General features: G+C 43.4%; 1 protein-coding gene across 1 annotated transcript in view; it reads right to left on the bottom strand.

Moving 5' to 3' along the window:
* The window catches only part of LOC122098180 (protocadherin Fat 4-like), a gene marked incomplete at its 5' end in the record, with an annotated part of 49,285 nt that extends 30,220 nt beyond the window's left edge, over nt 1–19,065 (bottom strand). Inside the window, 4 exons of the mRNA XM_042668673.1 lie at nt 1,609–5,958; nt 7,915–8,165; nt 18,108–18,288; nt 18,975–19,065. Of these exons, the coding sequence (XP_042524607.1) occupies nt 1,609–5,958; nt 7,915–8,165; nt 18,108–18,288; nt 18,975–19,065 (4,873 nt within the window). The remainder of the gene's footprint in view (nt 1–1,608; nt 5,959–7,914; nt 8,166–18,107; nt 18,289–18,974) is intronic.
* Between the last annotated feature and the right edge of the window lie 765 nt (nt 19,066–19,830).

Raw genomic sequence — 19,830 nt, 5'->3', positions numbered from 1 at the left:
AGTGATTAATTCCTAGCCAAGAAAGAATCTGGGAGGTGGTTGAAAAAGAATGCTGACATGCTGATCTCATAGCACATATATACAGGTGTGTGTATGTATCTATCCATATATATTATATATATATATATATGTGTGTGTGTATACATATACATACATATATATGTATACATATGTGTGTGTGTGTATGTATATATATACATACACACACACACACACACAAAATCTTTCCAAATTTAAAGAACTCTTTTAGGAAGACATTTCTTTTTCCTTTTTTTTTTTAACCTTTTATTTTACAGACGTTCTGAGGTTTACAATCAAGGCCTTGTATTTTTTTCTGGGCTTTCTACTCGCAGCTGATACTCTACCACTTGAGTCATAGTCTACTTCTGGCTTTTATGTGTGTTTGTGACAGTCCTGGGCCTTGAACTTAGGGTCTAGGCACTGTCCCTGAGATTCTTTTGCCCAAAGGTAGCACTCTACCACTTGATTTATAGTTCCACTCCTAGACTTTTTGGTAGTTTAGCAGAGATAAGACTCTTGCAGACTTTCTTGCCCGGCTAGCTTTAACCATGATCCTCAGATATTAGCCTCCTGAGTAGCTAGGATTACAGATGTGAGCCACCAGTGCCTGGCTCACTTCTGGCTTTATGCTGGTTAACTTGAGATGAGTCTCTTCAATTTGTTTGTCCAGGCTGGCTTCCAACCTCAATCCTCAGATCTCAGGCTCCTGAGTAGTTAGAATTATGGGTGTAAGCCATTAGTGTACTGCTCAGAACACACTAAACACACTATTTAAACTCTGGAGTGAACTATGTAGACTTGAATCAAGACAGTCCTGTGAATTAGATGTATCATCCTTCAAACACATAGTGGACTTTTCTATCCATTAAATTCCTTCTGTCTGAAAGCTTGAAAATACCCTTCTCTCACAGGTTTTCTTGTAAGAAGAAAATAAATTTCAACCCATATCAAGCGAGCAGACCAACATTTGAAGAACAGTGAAGACTTGAAAATATTTATGATTATGTTCACTATGGCGAAATGATATTTTTTTTTTTTTGGGTCCGGTCGTGGGGCCTGAACTCTGGGCCTGGGCGCTGTCCCTCAGCTCTTCAGCTCAAGGCTAGCGCTCTACCACTTGAGCCACAGTGCCACTTCCGGCTTTTTTCTTTTTGCTTATGTGGTGCTGAGGAATCGAACCCAGGGCCTCAGGCATGCAAGGCAAGCGCTCTACCACTGAGCCATCTTCCCAGCCCTGAAATGATATTTTAAAATGACAAAATTCACCCAGTGGCTCATACTAGCTTCTTAGGAAGCTGAGATCTGAGGGTCAAGATTGAAAGCCTGCTTGAGTAGAAAAAATTTTCAAGACTCCTTCTCCAATGAACCAGTAAGAAGCTGGGCTGGAGCAAGGCTCAAGTGTTAGAGCAAGAAAGCTGACTGTGAGAACTTGAGGCCCTGAGTTCTCTCTTCTCCCCCCACCCCTTTCTCTTTCTCTTTCTCTCACACACACAAATACAAAAACTTATTATTGTTGTTGTTGTCGTTACTATTCCCGACATAGCTAAAGTCTTGGGTTTGAGGAACAGAAGTGAAATAGGTTCATACCTGTATATCCAGTTTTGCAAACACAGTTGAAGCCTCCTGGAAAGTTCTGGCAGATGGCCCCGTTTTTGCAAGGGCTGGGCAGACATTCGTTGATATCTCTCTCACAGGCCCTCCCGGTGAAGCCCTCCGGACAGCTGCAGGAAAAGCCCCCCACCAAGTTGTGACAGGTTCCACCATTGTGGCACGGGGCCGGCAGGCACTCGTCGATGTCCGTCTCGCACCAGTTGCCGGCGTACCCCGGCAGACACCTGCAGAAGAACGGCTGGAGGGGCTCGTTCGCCACGAGGATGACGGGCAGGCTCTCCCGGCTCTGCAGGTCAGGGCTCACGGCCAGTCTCCGGATGCAGCTGCCCCCGTTCTGGCAGGGCCCCTGGGCGCAGGCGTCATGATCCACAGACTCGATCCTCACCCCGCTCTGCCGCAGGAGCACCTCCTGGATGCTCTCAAAGAAGGTGGCAACGCCGCTGGCACTGACATACTGGTTACTGTTTCTCTTCACCGCTGCCAGGAGAAATGTCCTGTTGTTTTCTTCGTAGGCCCCGTAGAGCTGGACAGCGGTTCCCAGGCCTGTCAGCTGCGAGCCGGCGGTGCGCAGGAAAGACACGTAATGGTTCGTCAGGAAATCCCTGACGGTGGGCACGGCCACGCGGAGCAAGATGCTGTTGTCCACCGTGGCGTTAGAGAAGCCGGAGAAGAGCACACGGACACTGCTGGTCACCGCGCTGTGCAGGCCGTCACTGCTGAGCACCGTCAGGTCGAAGGCCCCGTCGGAGGAGCGCGGCTGGGCGCTCAGCTCGCAGGCACCTGCGGGGATGCTGAAGAGGCCCGTGAGCCCCGAGGTCAGCGTGCAGCGGAAGCTGTCCAGCACGTCGGGGTCCTGCGGCTTCACCGAGCCCAGGATCCCGCCCGGAAACACCTTCCCGAAGTAGTGGACGAAGATGTCCAGGGCACGGGGCTGGGAGGGGTTGTCGTTCTGGTCCCGGACGGTGATGCGCACTGTCCCTGTGGAGGACATCTGTGGGATGCCCGAGTCCCGGGTGACCACCGACAGGCGGAAGGTGGCAATCTGCTCTCGGTCGATCTCCCTAGTGGTACTCAGGACCCCAGCTGAGCTCAGGCTGAAGTAGTTGGTGGCGGGGCCCGTGCTCAGGAGGTGGTAGGTGAAGGGGCCCTGGTTGGGCGGGAGGTCGGGGTCAGTGGAGCGGAGGGTGAGCACCAGGGTGCCCGGCCGCTGGTTTTCCGTCACCTCCCCCTCGCTGATGGCCAGCAGCGGCCCGTTATCATTGATGTCCTCCAGGGTGACCAGCAGGGCGGCACTGCCCGTGGCCGGCGGTGTCCCCGAGTCCACGGCCAGGACCGTGAGGTTGTACACGGGGCGGGCTTCACGGTCCAGCTCGGCCGTCACCGTGATCTGCCCGGTCTGGGGGTTCACGGAGAAGGCGCCCTGCTCGTTCCCTGGCCCCAGGACATAGGAGAAGCGGCTCCAGCTGGGCGTGGAGTCAGCGTCGAAGGCACTGACAAAGGTGACATGCGTACCTACCGGGACGCCCTCACTCACCTGCACCCGGTACACGTCCAGGCTGAACACGGGTGGGTCATTGGCGTCCAGCACCGTGACGTTCACCGTCACCTCGTCCACGTCCGCACCCCGGATGCTGCCGGCGTTCTTGGCCAGCACCTTCAAAGACACCCTTTCTTCTTTCTCTCTGTCCAGAAGCCCAGACACGTAGATCTGTCCCGTCTTCTTACTAATCTGCAAGCCTTTCTTTCGACTGCTGCCAAAAATTAAATAATGGACCTCGCCGTCGGAGCCCAGGTCCCGGTCACTGGCAAAGACCTCTCCCACCACGGTGCCCCGGGGCGCCGCCTCGGAGACTTCAAAGTAGTAGTGTTTGGAGACGAAGCGCGGCACGTATTCGTTGGTTCCCTCCAGCTGGACGGTGATGGAGGCGAAGCCACACCGATCCTCATCCGGCACGTTGAAGGCCTTCACAGTGAGGTGGTAACTCTGCTTGGTCTCGAAGTCCAGGAAGCCCTGGGTGGTGAGGATGCCGGTGTTGGGGTCGATGATGAAGAGGTCGCTGTCCGAGGCCTGCACACTGTACGCCACCACGGCGTTCATCCCAGCGTCCGCGTCCGTGGCGTTCAGGTGGACCACTGTCGTCCCACTCGGGGCATTTTCCAGAACAGTAAGGAAATACTCTTCGGGAACAAAAGCCGGAGAATTGTCATTCACGTCTGCCACGTGGACGGTCACACGGCAGAAGCCGGTTCTGACAACCCAGCCTCCGTCCGCGGCGCTGACGGTCAGCTCATGTTTCCGGCACAGCTCGTAATCGAGGGCTTTGGCTAAGGTCAGCACCCCTGTGGATGAGTTGATGGCAAAAGTGCCTTCTTCGTTCCCGGAGGAGATGCCGTACTGGATGGCGCCGTTCATGGCCGCGTCCCCGTCCCTGGCCGACAGCGTCCTGATGACGCCCCCGACGCCGTAGCTCTCGGGAACGGTGACCGTCACGTGGCTCTGGGAGAATTCAGGTGTGTGGTAGTTTTCTTCAGTGACAGTTATTTGCACCGTAGCTTGGGAAGAAAGAGGAGGGTTTCCTTTATCCTTCGCGGTGACTGTGATCAGAAAGTCCTGGTTCAAGTCGGAAATCAGCGAGGACGCGACAGAAATCCACCCTGTGTCTCTGTCCATCGTAAACCTCCCCGCCCTACTGTGGTCAGACATGAAATACTCCACCTGGGAGTTCAGCCCAAAGTCCTTGTCATCCACCGCAGTGACCTGGATCAGCCTGGCGCCCACACGCGCGGTTTTGGTGACCGGGGTGAAGTAACGGTCTTGGGGGAAGCGCGGCGCGTTGTCGTTGCTGTCCACGACGCGGATGGTGACGGTGGTCTCGCTGAGCAGGGCCGGCGCGCCCCGGTCCGACGCGGTCACCACGAAACTGTGTCTGTTGACGTTCACGTTTCCGATGCCGCTGACGTTCTGGTATTTTAAGGCCTGCTTGTTGAAGATCTCCCCGGTGGTGGCGTTAATCCTGAAGTACTCAGACTGAGACTTAATGAAGTAAACCACTTGTCCATTGGCGCCTTCGTCCGGATCGGCAGCCGAGACGCGCGCCACGCCGGCACCCACGTCCGTCAGTTCGGGGCAGTCCAGGTAGTAGGAGGGCCTGCCGAAGCGCGGGGCATTGTCGTTCACATCTGTCACGAAGATGGCCACGTCCGTGCTCACGGTCCACCCGGAATCGTGCGCCGAGACGCGGATTCGGTAGCGGTCCGTGTCCTCCCTGTCTAGAGGCCTGCTGACCACGATGTCGCCGGTGCTGGGGTTGATGGAGAATGGGAGGCTCTGGTCCGTGAGGGAGTACCTGCTGACCGCGTTGACGCCGATGTCCTCGTCGGACGTCGTGACCCGAGTCACAGTGAATCCCAGAGGCGAGTTTTCCGAAACGTGGGCTGTGAAGATCTGGGAAAACTTGGGGGCATTGTCGTTTTCATCCAGCACGGTGATGACGACTCTCACCGAGGTGCTCCGGGAAGGAGAGCCCTTATCGGAGGATCTCACGGTGAGAACGTAACGGGGGGTTTTTTCTCGGTCTAGGGGTCGGGTGCTTCTGATCTCCCCGGTGGCGTGGTGGATACTGAAGCTGTTTTCCGCGTTCCCGTCCACGATCTCATATCCTAACTGGCTGTTTGGCCCACTGTCCCTGTCCACCGCAGAGACGGTGAGTACTGTCCGAGGAGAAAGGTTTTCGAGGACAGCCGCTGCAAAGGGGTCTTCTCGAAAGGTGGGGGCATTGTCGTTAACATCCAAGACCGTGATGTCCAGTTTCTCATAAGAAGAGAAGGGCGGGAAGCCCGCGTCTCGAGCCTCTATCCACACCACGTACCTCTGTGTCCGCTCGAAGTCTAGGGGCCGCCGGATGGACACCTGGCCGGTCAGCGGGTCGATCTGGAAGGCGCCACCCAGGTTTCCACTGGCGATGTAGTAGGACAGTGCATCACCCCGCGGGGACGACCCGGTGACTGTGGTGGCCAGCGTGCCCACCGGCTGGTTCTCGGGAAACACCAGTGCCTGTTCTTTGGCTCGAACTTTGGGGAAATCTGCTTTGTTGGCAAACCTGACGGTCACCGTGGTGGAGTCGGCCCTAGGGAACGAGCCGCCATCTCTCACGTGCACAGAGAAGGTCACCTCAGAGACCCCACTCAGCGACCCAGCTGTGGTGATGGCGCCGCGCAGGGGGTCAATGCGGAACTTCTCAGAGTGTCCACCTGAGAGGGAATAATGCAGCTCTGAATTAGGTCCCACGTCGGCATCAGTGACTGTCACCGCAAAGACAAAGGCCCCTATTGAAAAAGCAAAAAAAAGAGGTGATGGAGAGTTTACAGTTACAATCCTGTGAAATCCAAATGAAACACCCACGGCCAGTTTGTGAACAGCAAACGCTCTCCTGCCTCACACTCTACAGAGAACAGCATCGCCAGTATTTTCTCTCAAGTTCCCAAATCAAATCTGCTTAATGATAGCTTTCAGAGAATGACCTTTAATTTTCTCACTGAAACCCACACAGTCTGCTGGATATCATATTTTTCAGTGTGCCTTTGAGAGAAGCACAGGAAAGAGAACTGGCTAATCATTCAAAATCGTGGCTTCTTGGAGAAAATCTGCACCTAAGAGAATATGCCCCCAGCCCAAAATGTGGTAATTTGTGAGCTATGCCAAGTGCCATCAATTGGTGTGAAAGTGTTCTTGTGCTCTGAGATTCCGTCACATGCCTTGGTATTACTAAATACACCATCTTGTCAACAAAAATGTTGCATAAATTTACTACCGTTACAGGGATCCAAATTCTTTGATTTTTGAGGTACTCTAATATGGAGATAAAATATACATACATTCAGTTAAATATATGTTTACGTATATAAACATGTACATATAAAATCAAACTAATTATAAAGTAATATGAAATAGAAATCAAGGAAGGATACTTAATTTAGATTTTGAAACATAGTACATAGAATGCATGCCAAGGCAACAGATTTTAGCAGAAATATGAAGAAAATCTTCCTTGAGGACATATCTTAAAAATATTCAGGCAGAAGAAAATCTTCCTTGAGGACATCTTTAAAATATTCAGGCAGACACTCTGTCAAAACACTCTCACTGAAGAGATAGTTAACAAAGTGAAACATCTTAAATTTATTTTTTAAAGGCTAGGAATACTTATTAATAATGCAAATGTAATGAGGACAAGGACCCTCATGTTGTATGAGAGACTCCGCACTGCATGACCACACATCAGATGCAATTAGAATCATGCCTGCCAGCCCCATTTTGTCTAAAGACTCTCAGGAGGGACACAGGACTTGAGTTCACAGATATGGTGCTTTCAATTGGCATTGACTAGACCATTCTCAACTTGAGAAGATCAAAGATCACTAAGAGAAGGAAAACTAAATCCTTTCCTCCAATTTAAATTCTTTTTAAGCAAAGAAGATTGAATTAAACATAAGCTATATTAGTACATTTTCTTGTTTAAATAAGAATGGATTGGGATGTAGCTCACTGGCAAGGTATTTTCCAAACAAATGCACCATCCTGGATTTGATCCCCAGTACCAAGAAGATAAGACAAAAAACAATACAAGCAAAGATGCACAGTTTTTGAGAGTATGTCATTGTGAGTCAATGATATCAGACTACATGTAAAAGGTAAAATAATACAGATGTTTTTAATTTTTAAAATGGCCATTTATAGAGGCTAATCAAATTTTTTTCTTTCAGCAAGACTGGACTAACAATATATCATTTTGAATTATCCAGTTATTAAACAGTTTTTTCATGTATCTATAAAGTATTGAAGAAATATTTGTTTTCAATGAACCATTATGTTTGAATATCTAGTACCTCCCAGATGGGACATGAAAAAAATAGAAAATTCTCTCCACATTTAAGTATAGTTTAGGGCAGAACCTATATCCACTAGGAAGTAATATCTAAACATTTACCATACATTAATATGGAAGATATGGCTTTTTTAGGAATTATATGTACTCAACTTAATAGAAGATAAAGATCACAACCATCTCTAAATTCTTTTATAAAACTTTGGAGTTAAAGGACTCGATTTGTTAGAATGAAATTCAAGTTGTCTTCCATATTGTTGGGAAAAACAATTTGAATTTTAGAGGATTTCTAAAAGTATGTTATTTCAGAAACACAAATAATGGAAAAAAATGCTCATAGGAAACATCTGATGCACAGCTTGCCTATCTCCATGGAGCCTTGGCTTTAGTCAATTACCTGGTGGAGCAGGAGATGGGATGTGGGTGACATATGGATGGTGCTGAAATCTTGGTGGATTATCATTGACATCGGCCACAGTGACCAGCACACTGGTGGAACTGGAGAGAGACTCTGGGGACCCGGCATCACTGGCGACCACCACTAAAGTATAGTTATCTTTGGTTTCCCTGTCTAGCAATGCACTGGTGATGATTTGTCCTGTGGATGGGTTGATGGTGAACTGAGCGTCTCCACCCATGATGCTGTAACTAAAGCAGAGATGAGAGAGAGGCAATCATTCTTTTAGTTACGAGATTGTAACGTCTTTTTTATGAAGCTTTAAACATGGAGGCAGAAGTGTAGAGGAGATCACAGCACAGTGCAGGAATATGAGATGACTACTTCAAATTTTGTATGACCATCACATTGGCAGCATTTATTTAAAAAATGCCCAGTGACCTCAAACAATTCTCTGAAAAGTTTTCAGGTCTGTGAAGGCATATGGGGACACAAAAGAAATGAAGAACAGTGCTGTATTTTAAATGAATGTGGTTGGAAGTATACGTTATGGCTTTTGTACTAGTATTGTGGTGAGTGGCCAAGATTACAAATGAATATTCTTTATTTTTTTATTTATTTTTTTGCCAGTTCTGGGCTTGAACTCTGGGCCTGGGCACTGCCTCTGAGCTCTTCAGCTCAAGGCAAGCACTCTACCACTTGAGCCACAGTGCCACTTCTGGCTTTTTCTGCTTATGTGGTGCTGAGGAATTGAACCCAGGGCTTTATGCATGCAAGGCAAGCACTCTACCACTGAGCAACCTTCCCAGCCCACAAATGAATATTTTTTAAATCAAGCTTAAAAATTATTTTTCTGCTGTACACCATATTAAACCAGGAGAAATCAGTTGAAGATCTTATTCTTTAAAGACAAAACACTATATTTGGCAGTACTGTCCATTCAGAGCAGCTAACGATCCAATTATTTACACAGAGACATTCCTGTATACTAATTCTCTCATTGGTCATTCCTCATATGGCTATGTCAGGAGAATTTGACACCTTCATGGACAGTTTGATGCTAGCCAGACTGGTTAACCAGAAAGAATTTCCACTGAGAATATCTTCTTTCTTCTTTTAGAAGCACTTATTTATGGTGCTGTGTTTGAGATGAGATTCCCAGAGATTAAGCTATTAATTAATAAATAAATAAAAAGCAGCTCAACTCGAAGGATCAAAATCATTTATGGAGGTTAAGAAGAAAATAGATGTACTTAACATCTTTTCCTCTTTATATCAACAAAGATATTGGTGTTTTAGATAGAGCTAAGAATATGTTTTGGTAGCAAGAGGACCTGTCTCAGAAACTCAGGAAAGAAAGTAAAGTTCATCTTGTGATGTGTTCATTCCTTTCTTATACTCACAGTCTAAAACAAGCATTTTAGTGTTTTACCATATTTTATTGAAATACTGAAAGTTGGAAGCTGATTTTTTAAAAAATAGAATTCCTAAAAAAGTATAACCCCCAAAAGGAGGAAAGAAGGAGTTTAGCTGAGAAATGACATCAGTTCTGATGAGACACTAGGCATTGCACAGATTTTAACACTTTGGGGCACAGCCAAAAGGCAGAATCACTTCCTAGGCCAGAAATGGCTTTCTACAAAGTACAATGACTGCCCTGATAAACGGTAGCTATTTTCCTTATCAAGCTAAAAATCAAAAACTTGCTGCTATCAATAGATGTAGACATTATTAAGTAATTTAATAATTAAAAAGATATTCTTAAAGCTATGAATGTTTCTAACACTTTTCTGACAACAAAGTTCAAAGCAATAGTTTTTTGCCTAAAAATTTACAAGCACCAATAAAAATGAATAATAAAATATGCAAATTTGTGCCTGGATCTTTCCTATACATCAAGAACACAATGTTATAGAGGAAGTAATGGATTGAAAGGCAAATGGCAAATGATGTGGTGTCTGCTCCAGGTCTCACAAAATAATCATATAATCAGGGAACATTTATATTGTTTGCCATTAGTGGGTCTTACACTCAGGGTCTTGTGCTCTCATTTAGTTTTTTGCTCAAGGCTGGTGCTCTACCACTTGAGCCACACTTCCACTTCTGTCTTTTTGGTGGTTAATTGGAGATAAGAGCCTCATGGACTTTCCTGTCTGGGCTGGTTTTGAGCCACAATATTCAGATCTCAGACACTGAATAGGATTACAGGAGTGAGCCACTAGGGCCTGGTTGGGAATCTTATTCTATAAATTTGCATTTTTTATTTTATGCTATTGTGCAAGCTAATATGATTTTCTGCTTAAAAGCAGATGACATATTTAAGTGTTGTTGAAGATTAAAATAGTTATGACCTTTTTGAGATAGTCTATATCACCACGGGATTGCACATTTATAGTTTTAATTTAAAATAATGACTGAAAAGAAGTAAAAACATCTCTGTAAATGGTCTCTAAGCTACAACCTATGTCCAGGTTTTAGCCACCTCTCATATATGGAGCTGATTCACTTCTCATGACTATAGTCTTTATCTATTATTGTAAGGCTATAAACTTTTTTAGATTGTACTGTGATATCTTCTTAACAGTTAAACACATCGATGGTGATCTTTAAATATTTCCATCATGTTGATAACTTTTTAATTTATACTGAATACACTGAATATGTATATATGTATATATAGCCTAGAATATAATTTATATAGAGAATATATATACATCTATTTATATTAAATAATTTTATATAAATGTATATTTATACATAAGTATATAATATATATATATATTCTCACATTTAAAACTCATAATGAGAGTTGGGCACCAGTGGCTCAGGCCTGTAATCCTAGCTACTTAGGGGGCTGCAATATACAGACTGCAGTTCATAGTCAGCACAGGCAGGAGAGTTCATAAGATTCCTACCTCCAAAATAAATGTTCAAAAAGTCAGAAATAGAATTGTGGCTCAAGTGAAAGAGCAGTAGTCTTAAACAGAAAAGCTTGGGGACAAAGCCCAGACCCTGAGATCAAGTACTAGTACTAGCCTAAAACCAAAACCCTCCCAATTAGCCTAAGGACTTATTTTCAGCTTTGGATTTGTTGTTGATTGTTCATTTGTTGTTTGTTTTGTACATACTACATCTAAATCTAAGAAAAATTAACAAAAAATGCACAGTAGATAAATGGCACATATGGAGTCCAATTTCTGTCTTTATGACTTCAACATGCTAATTTCCCATTACACTATGTTGTGAGGAAGGTCTAACTCAGCTGAGGGACTTGAGTAAAGACAAGCTATGCTGTACATGAGGGCTGAGGGCAGTGCACTCTTGCTTAAGGTACATCAATGTAGTATTGCTTTACAGTACTTTACTTCAATGCAAATCAGCAAATGTGTTCACCTACTTGCTGAACAGTAAGACATCGCTGCTTCAAATAATATACACAGATTGAGAGTAGTCACCACCCTAAGACTCTTGTGCTGAATTCGTTCGGGTAAGTCATCTCCAGTGGATGTTCTTAGCATCACTGCTGGGTGAATATTGTCACTGAGTAATGATGAAGAGGCAGAACTTTTACATACAGTTCACTTGGGCATAAGGTTAACCCCACCAACAACATGTAAATTCATCAAATTTCTTACCATTTTTCTTTCTTTCTCTGTCTATAAAGTAGTGATCACATTTATACTCATTAGGAGTATTGATGGAATTCTTTTATGAAAAGGAATTGGCAAAAAAAACTGACACATGGTAAGCACTCCAAAATCTAGTTTTATATACATAAAAGAACATATGTAGGGTGTAGTTATAAAGTTGATGTTAGAGGAATGAACCCCAAGATAAGTATTCAAATGTTTTTTTCCTTTCATGCAATTGTTTCTAACATATTTATAAGATGATTTCTATGTTGCTTTGTATGTCCCTCCCCCACGGTATAATCCATACTTTCACTGTATTTGATGTTGGTATAATTTGTGGAGGGGAAGGGCAAAAACAATCTTTTAACTAGGGATAAAGGTGGACCCATTGCAACAATGAGATGTACAAGTCGTTATGTGGAAAAACAAACTTTACAACTTTGGTGGGGGATTGGGGGGAGGATCGAGTTGGGGGAGAGGGGAGGATGGGAAGGGATGGGAAGGGGAAACAAAGGAGGAGGCTACAATGCTTGATAAGAAATGTACTCGTTATCTTGCCCATGAAACTGTAACTCCTCTGTATGGTATTCTCACAATAAACATAAATAAATATCCTCTCTGTGTTCTTTTCTAGCGCTCTCTGCTCTCTCTGCTCTCGGCTCTGGCTCTCTCTGCTCTCTCTCTTCTCTCTCTCTGCTCTCTCACTGCTCTTTTCTAGCTCTCTCTGTTCTCTCTCTCTGCTCTTTCCTTGCTCTCTCTGCTCTTTTCTAGCTCTTTCCTCTCTTTTTCCTCTCTTTCCCAGCTCTCTCTCATTCCCAGGCCTTTCCCAGCCACGTGGAGTGCTAACCTTGCCTGGTTCCAGCAGGTCTACCCCTTAAAAAAATAAAAATAAATAAATAAATAATGTACAAAAGAACTGCAATAATCTTCAATAAAGAGGAAATAGACCAGAAAAAAATAAAATCTATTATATATAATGTATCATACCGCATCTATATATTTTGATAGTTAAATGGCTAGACAAACTAAAAAGCAGACATGGATTAGTAAATCTAAAATAAAACATTGTTTCAAGATTAGCTCCTAAATGGAGATACAACACATAGAAAGTGAAGAAAAGGACACCTTTTGAAATTGTTAAAAAGTGATAAATTGGGAACATAACATACACAAACACTTAACAAACATGATTCAAATTAAGCCTTCTTTGGACAAGAAAAGTTTAGAGTAAATATTGTGTGTGTGTGTGTGTGTGTGTGTGTGTGTGTCTGTGTGTCTGTGTGTCTGTGTTTGTGTGTGTATGTGTGCTAGTCCCAGGGCTTGAACTCAAGGCCTAAGGTCCCTTAACTATATTGTTCAAGGATATTGCCCTACTACTTGAACCACTGCTCCACTACCTTTTTGGTGGTTGGATTTGAGTCTCACAGAGTTTCCTACTAGGGCTGGCTTTGAACTGTGATCCTTTGTTCTCGGCCTCCTGAGTACCAAGGATTAAAAGTGTGGACTAGGGGCACCCAGGAATGTTAAATTTTGAACAGCTACTTACCTTAGAATGTTGTTGCAAAGTGAGAAAAACTGCCACAGGCCGGGGTGGGCAAAGCGTTTTGGTAAACTTAGTAAGAATCAATATTAGCTTGGTAGGTCATGAGATCTTTGTTGCTATCTGAAGCCCACCACAGCAGTGCAGAGCCAGCCACACAGGGCACAAAGCAGTGGGCATGGGTGTGGTTCAATCATACTTCATTTACAAAAGCAGGATCTGGGCCAAATCAGGTCAGCAAGTAGTATTTTTCTTAGCACTAATCTATGCTATAGAAGGATTTTAACACAGCTCTAAGGCTTAGGAAAACTCTGACTCCTTTTGCAGGAGCAGAAAATGATCAGAGATGAAATGTGGGCTATTTGGGAATTTGTGGAAGATAAGCACTGGAAGACAAACTGCCATTTATAGGGTGACTGGGTTAGACTGCCATAGACAATTGGAGTTGGGAGATTATTGATTGACTGATTATTGATTGACATTCAATCATCAATTGATTGATTTATTGATTGATGTGTGTCAGTGCTAGGGCTTGAACTAAGCTCTTGGACATTGTCCTTTAGCTTCTCTTGCTCAAAGCTGGGACTCTACCACTTGAGATACAGCTCCACTTCTGGCTTTTTTTTTTACTGGTTAACTGGAGATGAGAGTTTCTCAGCCTCTCCAGCCTGGTCTGGTTTTGCACTGCAATCCTCAGATCTCAGCCTCCTCATTGTCTAGATTACAGGTTTGAATCACTGCTGTGGTTGGCTAAATTGGGAGACTCTGAGAGGAGGGAGCGCATCGTTGGTAAAATGGAGCCAGTGGGTGCAACTTCAAACAATTTTGTATTGTAGCCATGGACTCTCCAAGCCCAGAATCTGTCTTAATCTCCTCTAAATTACTACAACATCTAGAGATAATCATTTGTCCCTATTCAGCAATTAGTAATTATTTAAGTCCACACTGCTTGATTATATGACTCAACTTGCAACATGCAACTGGAGATTTTGGACCAAATCTCAGGTTATGGATTTCATTGTCTGTATTTTGCATAGGGTGTTTCTAAGCCTTTTGAGGTTTATCCCTAGGAAAATTTTGACCATGCCTTACTCCTGGATATGTTAAGCTAAATAACACACAGGCTTATAGATGACAATGGACAGAATTTCTCTGAGTATCAGACTAATTTCTGTCTATAGTCAAGGATTGAATTCTTTTGTCCTCTAGGAGGGGAAAATCTCACTTAGAGCTAGGCCCTGGCCTCTGAAGAGAGCTGGTGTGCTATTGTTTCCTTTCACAATGACTGTAAACAACCCTTCCAGATTTCTTTCCTATATCTCTGGCCAGCCCTTCCGAACTCCCTCCACAGGTTTTCCTTTGGGGAAAAAGAAACCACCATTTATGTATTGAAAAAATTTTAAGAACAAATTCTAGTTTCTTTTTCTCATTACACTTTCTTCTAATGTATTTCATTCAATTCCCTGGTTTTAAATGTCCTCTAAACACTGATGACTCCTCTGTCTCCCCTCTCTTCTCTCCTGTTGTCTTTTTCTCCTATCTCTTCTCATCCTTCTCTCCTCTCTTCTCATCTTTCTCTCCTCCTTTCCTCTCTTCTCCTCTTCTCTGTGTGTTTCTACTCACTCCTCCTCTCCTCTCCACTTTCTCTCCTCTTCCTTTTTTTCTCATCTTCTTCCTCCTCCTCCTTCTCCTCTTCCTCCTCCTTCTCTTCCTCCTCCTTCACATTATCCTCCTCTACCTCCTCCTCCTCCTCCTCTTCTTTCTTCTTCTTCTTCCTTCTTCTTCTTCCTCTTCTTCTTCTTCTTCTTCTTCTTCTTCTTCTTCTTCTTCTTCTTCTTCTTCTTCTTCTTCTTCTTCTCCTTCTCCTCCTCCTCCTCCTCCTCCTCCTCCTCCTCCTCCTCCTCCTCCTCCTTCTCCTCTTCCTCTTCTCTCCTCTTCCTCTTCTTCTTTCTTCTTCTTCCTTCTCCTTCTTCTTCTCCTTCTTCTCCTTCTTCTCCTTCTTCTCCTTCTTCTCCTTCTTCTCCTTCTTCTCCTTCTTCTCCTTCTTCTTCTCCTTCTTCTCCTTCTCCTCCTTCTCCTCCTCCTCCTCCTCCTCCTCCTCCTCCTCCTCCTCCTCCTCCTCCTCCTCCTCCTCCTCCTCCTCCTCCTCCTCCTCCTCCTCCTTCTTCTTCCTCTTCTCCTCCTCCTCCTCCTCCTTCTCCTCTTCCTCTTCTCTCTTCTTCCTCTTCTTCTTTCTTCTTCTTCCTTCTCCTTCTCCTTCTTCTTCTTCTCCTTCTTCTTCTTCTCCTTCTCCTCCTCCTCCTTCCTCTCTCTCCCTCTCTCTATCCAGTTCAGATGCAGAAAGTTTATGTATTTCCATAGTTTTTTAAACACCCCAATGGTTTCCTACTTATACTTAAAGTTAAAATCCTAATTCCTCACCATATGGTCTGTATGATCTGGCAGTCTCTGGTCTCTCTCTGTCCCCTTTATCCTTTGTATCCAGATACTCTGGCTTTCTTAGATAAAAGCACCGAGCTCATCCTTCACCCTTCCTGATATTTAACTTAAAGATCACTACCTTGGAGTGGTATCATTTATTAGGATCTGTGTGTGTCTTCCCCAATTCACTGATTGTTAATTGAGAATTTAATAGCTGATGTGATAGTAGTAAGTAGTGAATAGGTCAGGACAGCAGAGCTTGCATGGGTCAGCCAAGGTCTTTCACAAAGGGATTTGAATGATTCGATTTTCTACATGTGAAGACACTGCCTTTGCTGGGCACAAGTGGCTCACACCTGTAATCTTAGCTGCTCAGCAAGCTGACATCTGAGGATCACTGTTTGAAGCCAGCCTGGGAAGGAAAGCCTCTGAGACTCTTATCCAGAAGTGGAGCTGTGGCTCCAGTAGTAGAGCACCAGAGCAAAACATGCTAAAGGAGAGTTCCCAGGCCTTGATTTCAGCACCAAAAAGAAAAAGAAAAAGGAAAAAAGAAACTAAGACATAGACTGCATCCCTGTAGAGGGTGCAGTAAAAAGACATCACCTTCACAGCAAAAGCAACTCTGTCTATACATGAAACTGACAATACTTGCTCTTCAATTCCCAACAAGCAATAAAGCTATGGTACTTACTAAGGGCTTAGTTTTCATTTCTAAGATCTCTTCAATGCACTACTGTACTGGGATGGGCCAGTACAGTGGAGGGGATCAATAACACTTGCCTCAGGGCCTGCCATGAGGGCATTTATAGAGATATGTCCTGAGGGCTCAGACCTGACCAATGGCTTCTTGCATTCATAGAGACAAACAAAACTGTGCCAGAATGTTTATATGGGATGAGTCTGTGGAAGGGGAATGTCTTCACCTTAACTCTGAGCCCAGTCCAGGACTTCTTCCTGCATCCTGGCTGCCATGCGATGGTCAGTCTCCTCTTTCACAAGCTCTAGCCACCATGATGCTCTAACTTTGATTTTAAGAACACAGAATCACTGCCCCACAGACTGAGGCCACGGAGACCATAAGCCAAAACAAATTGTTCCCCTAGTGGAATTCCTTCAGGTATTTACACAGCAAGAATGGCAAAAACTGATGAATATGACACCAACCACAAGATCAAATCTAAAAGCCTTCTTTGATAGTATCTATTTTGATACCCTGTTTTATTTAGTTTTTATTATTTTGTTTTATTCCCAGACTATCATCATTATCTGAAACCATCATATTTATTTGCATTTGGTTTTCTACCTTACAAAGAATGATGTGTTGAAGACAGCAGATACCTTATCATGCTTGGCAAATGCTTTTGTCAATAAAGTCAGAAAGTGTTCATTAATTGAAAGAAAAAAGACCTCAAGCTTCCTACTCTAACTCAGTCATCTTTGCCAATAGCAAAACACTAATTAAAGATGGTTTTCTGAGATGACTTTCTTAATTGGAAATTAGTAGCAAGGAACAAAACTACCAATCAAGTTGTTACAATATTCATTCATGTTCCACGTTTGACTACAATTTCCCCACTCTCTTCAGATAATGCTCTACTTTGAACTTTCTCACATTTGAATTTAAGTAACACCCACACACAACACACACTAAGGTTGTGTGTGTAAAAATGTTTGTATTATTGATATTTTCCCTAGAAAATTAGAAAATCTGTTTTGTGTTTGTGTGTGTGTGTGTGTGTGTGTGTGTGTGTGTGTGTGTGTGTGTGCCAGTACAGAATCTTGAATTCAGGCCTTCAAACTGTTGCTTGTTTTTTTTTCCCTCTAGTCTTGAAACTTTTTTGCTCAGGCTGGCCTTGAACCATGATCCTCAGATTGCAGCCTCCTGAGCAGCTAGCAGTGCAGCAATGAGCCACAGGTGACCAGATTGGAAAATCTTATCTTGTAAATTCAGAACGCATGCAGAAGACGACAAATTAGTTCAGTCAACTGAAATAATTCAGCTGCTTTACCATTCTCTAAATAATCCTCAATATTAAGAGCATTTACATAGAGTAAAATAAACTTTTACACTAAGAAATATTCTTATTAGGTTTGGCAGTAAATTGTAAATAATTGGTTGTCCCATAAAGAGTTAGATATATTTTGCCTCACAGTGACTCTGGGCTGGTGATGGTAGCTTTGCCCAATTATCATTGTGAACTTGACACGAGGTGACTTGTGAACCTGACACACCCTGGCTGCATTTCCTAAACAGTACACTCACTGGGTGCAGAGTCCACTGATGAATGGAGAAACAAACAGTTACCCATACCTGTGACCGAGTTACTCAAGAGTCTGAGAACTAGATCACAGTTTCAAGTGAGCCTAAGAAAGGAAAGTCTATGAAACTCTTATCTCTAATTAATTATTAAAAAGCCAGAAGTGAATCTCTAGCTCTTGCTTTGAGCAAAATAGCCAAGGGAGAGCACCTAAGCTCTTGGCTTAAGCATACCATGAACACACATGTGAATACACACACACACACACACACACACACACACACACACACACACACACACACACACACACACAACAATGTCCACAAAATCAAATGCACTGACCTTATGACTGCATTTGTTGATGCATCTGCATCTGAAGCATTTACCAACAACACATCGGTTCCAGTGGGTGCATCTTCAGAAATCTCTGTGAAATACATTTTGCTGGCAAAAGTGGGGACATTGTCATTGATGTCATCTATGATGACATTGATTGTTCCAGTTCCAGTCAGGGCAGGGGATCCTAGAAAAAAAAGAAAATCAACTCTTAGCCCTTTATGAATAGTTCACTATAGACAGAATTCCAGAAGAGATTTCTGGAAACATCCAAGCAAAATTTCTGAACACCTAAGACAAACAACTGAGTGATTTTTTTAAAAAACTTCCTCTACAAGTACAAGGTTTTCCTTGATAACCTATGATTTGAACTTTGCTGAGCCCACTCCAGAAGCAAACATGTTCTCTCATGAAGGGTTGATTTGACAATATGGTGTGATAGTATCTTTAAACACATTAACCACAAAGGAGACACTAAATCACAAAGAAGACACTACTGGCCATTTCTCTGAAATGACATAAAGAAATGTAGAACAAACCTGCAGCAACCCAGGACTTGGAACAGCTGTCCAACAAACTAAGTGTTGTTGACAATCCCTTTACTATTAGAATTTCCAAAACAACCTCTGATGGGGTTAAATCTCATTTTCTGTGTTCTATTTGTGTTAGTTAGAGAAAAAAGGTTTGTGTTATATCTCCATATTGTAATTTCTCCAATTTATGACTATATGTTTACATCAATGAGTTGACATAGAGGCATTATTGCACTCTTTTATACTTAATGAAATAATTCATTTTACTTTCAGCTTTAGATATGTTGTTATCGATGACACACAGTTATAAATCCAACATTTAACAAAGCTTGGAGCTTACTCTCCATAAACACAATGTTAGCCGATTCATTCTGTGGTGAAGGCCAGACTGCATTCATATTTGGCGAGAATGCTGTGGGCTGTCCTCGTAACTACAGGGAAAATTACATCCTTGGGTTGTGTGCTCAAAACCATTCATGAACCTTAACCCTTCAAAGTTAAAGCAGTGAAAATTCATTCAGTTGCACTTGTCTAAATTAAAATAAAACCCAGATACATTCTTTTTCTCTTTGTGTTGATATTTTACCTTCCATAGAGTTTTTTCTCTTTATGGAAAGCTTCAATCTTACTTATTTCTACAACTTGGTTTCCTATAAAGCCATCCATTCATGCATCTGTAAGGTGCTTATAAAATAAATGCTCTTAACACAGAACAATGCTGAGATCCACAGCCTTCCAGAATGGTTATTTTTCTGATAATTTTGTGATTTTCTGATGCTTCTGTTGCCACTACTCAAACATTTTTTTTCTAATTGTAGATTGTAGTTACTGATAGCAAAATACCAATCACCTTTTGTGTTCAGATGGATATGAAGCCGAAGCCACATCCTAGAAAAGTACAGAGCAAAAGGCTGGGGTGATCAGGGGCATGAGTGATGTCTACAATGCTGGAACCTCAGATTTTACACCAGAGATTTTATATCAGCTGAGGTGAATACTGTGAAAAGTAGATATTTGTGCAACTAAACTTAGGTTGCAGGTTAATCATTTTGTATGTATATGTTTATATACATCGTGATCATATATAGAGAGATATATGTGTGAATAAAATCATCAAGTTAAAATGCTTCACATTCCTGCTAGGTGCTGGTGGTTCATACCTGTAACCTAGCTATAGAGGGGGCTGAGATCTGAGG

The sequence above is a fragment of the Dipodomys spectabilis genome, unplaced genomic scaffold (genome assembly GCF_019054845.1).
Source record: "Dipodomys spectabilis isolate Male_0828 unplaced genomic scaffold, ASM1905484v1 ptg000463l, whole genome shotgun sequence".
Lineage (NCBI taxonomy): Eukaryota > Metazoa > Chordata > Mammalia > Rodentia > Heteromyidae > Dipodomys > Dipodomys spectabilis.
The sequence above is the reverse complement of the archived record's forward strand: the minus strand, read 5'-3'. Positions and strand labels throughout refer to the sequence as shown.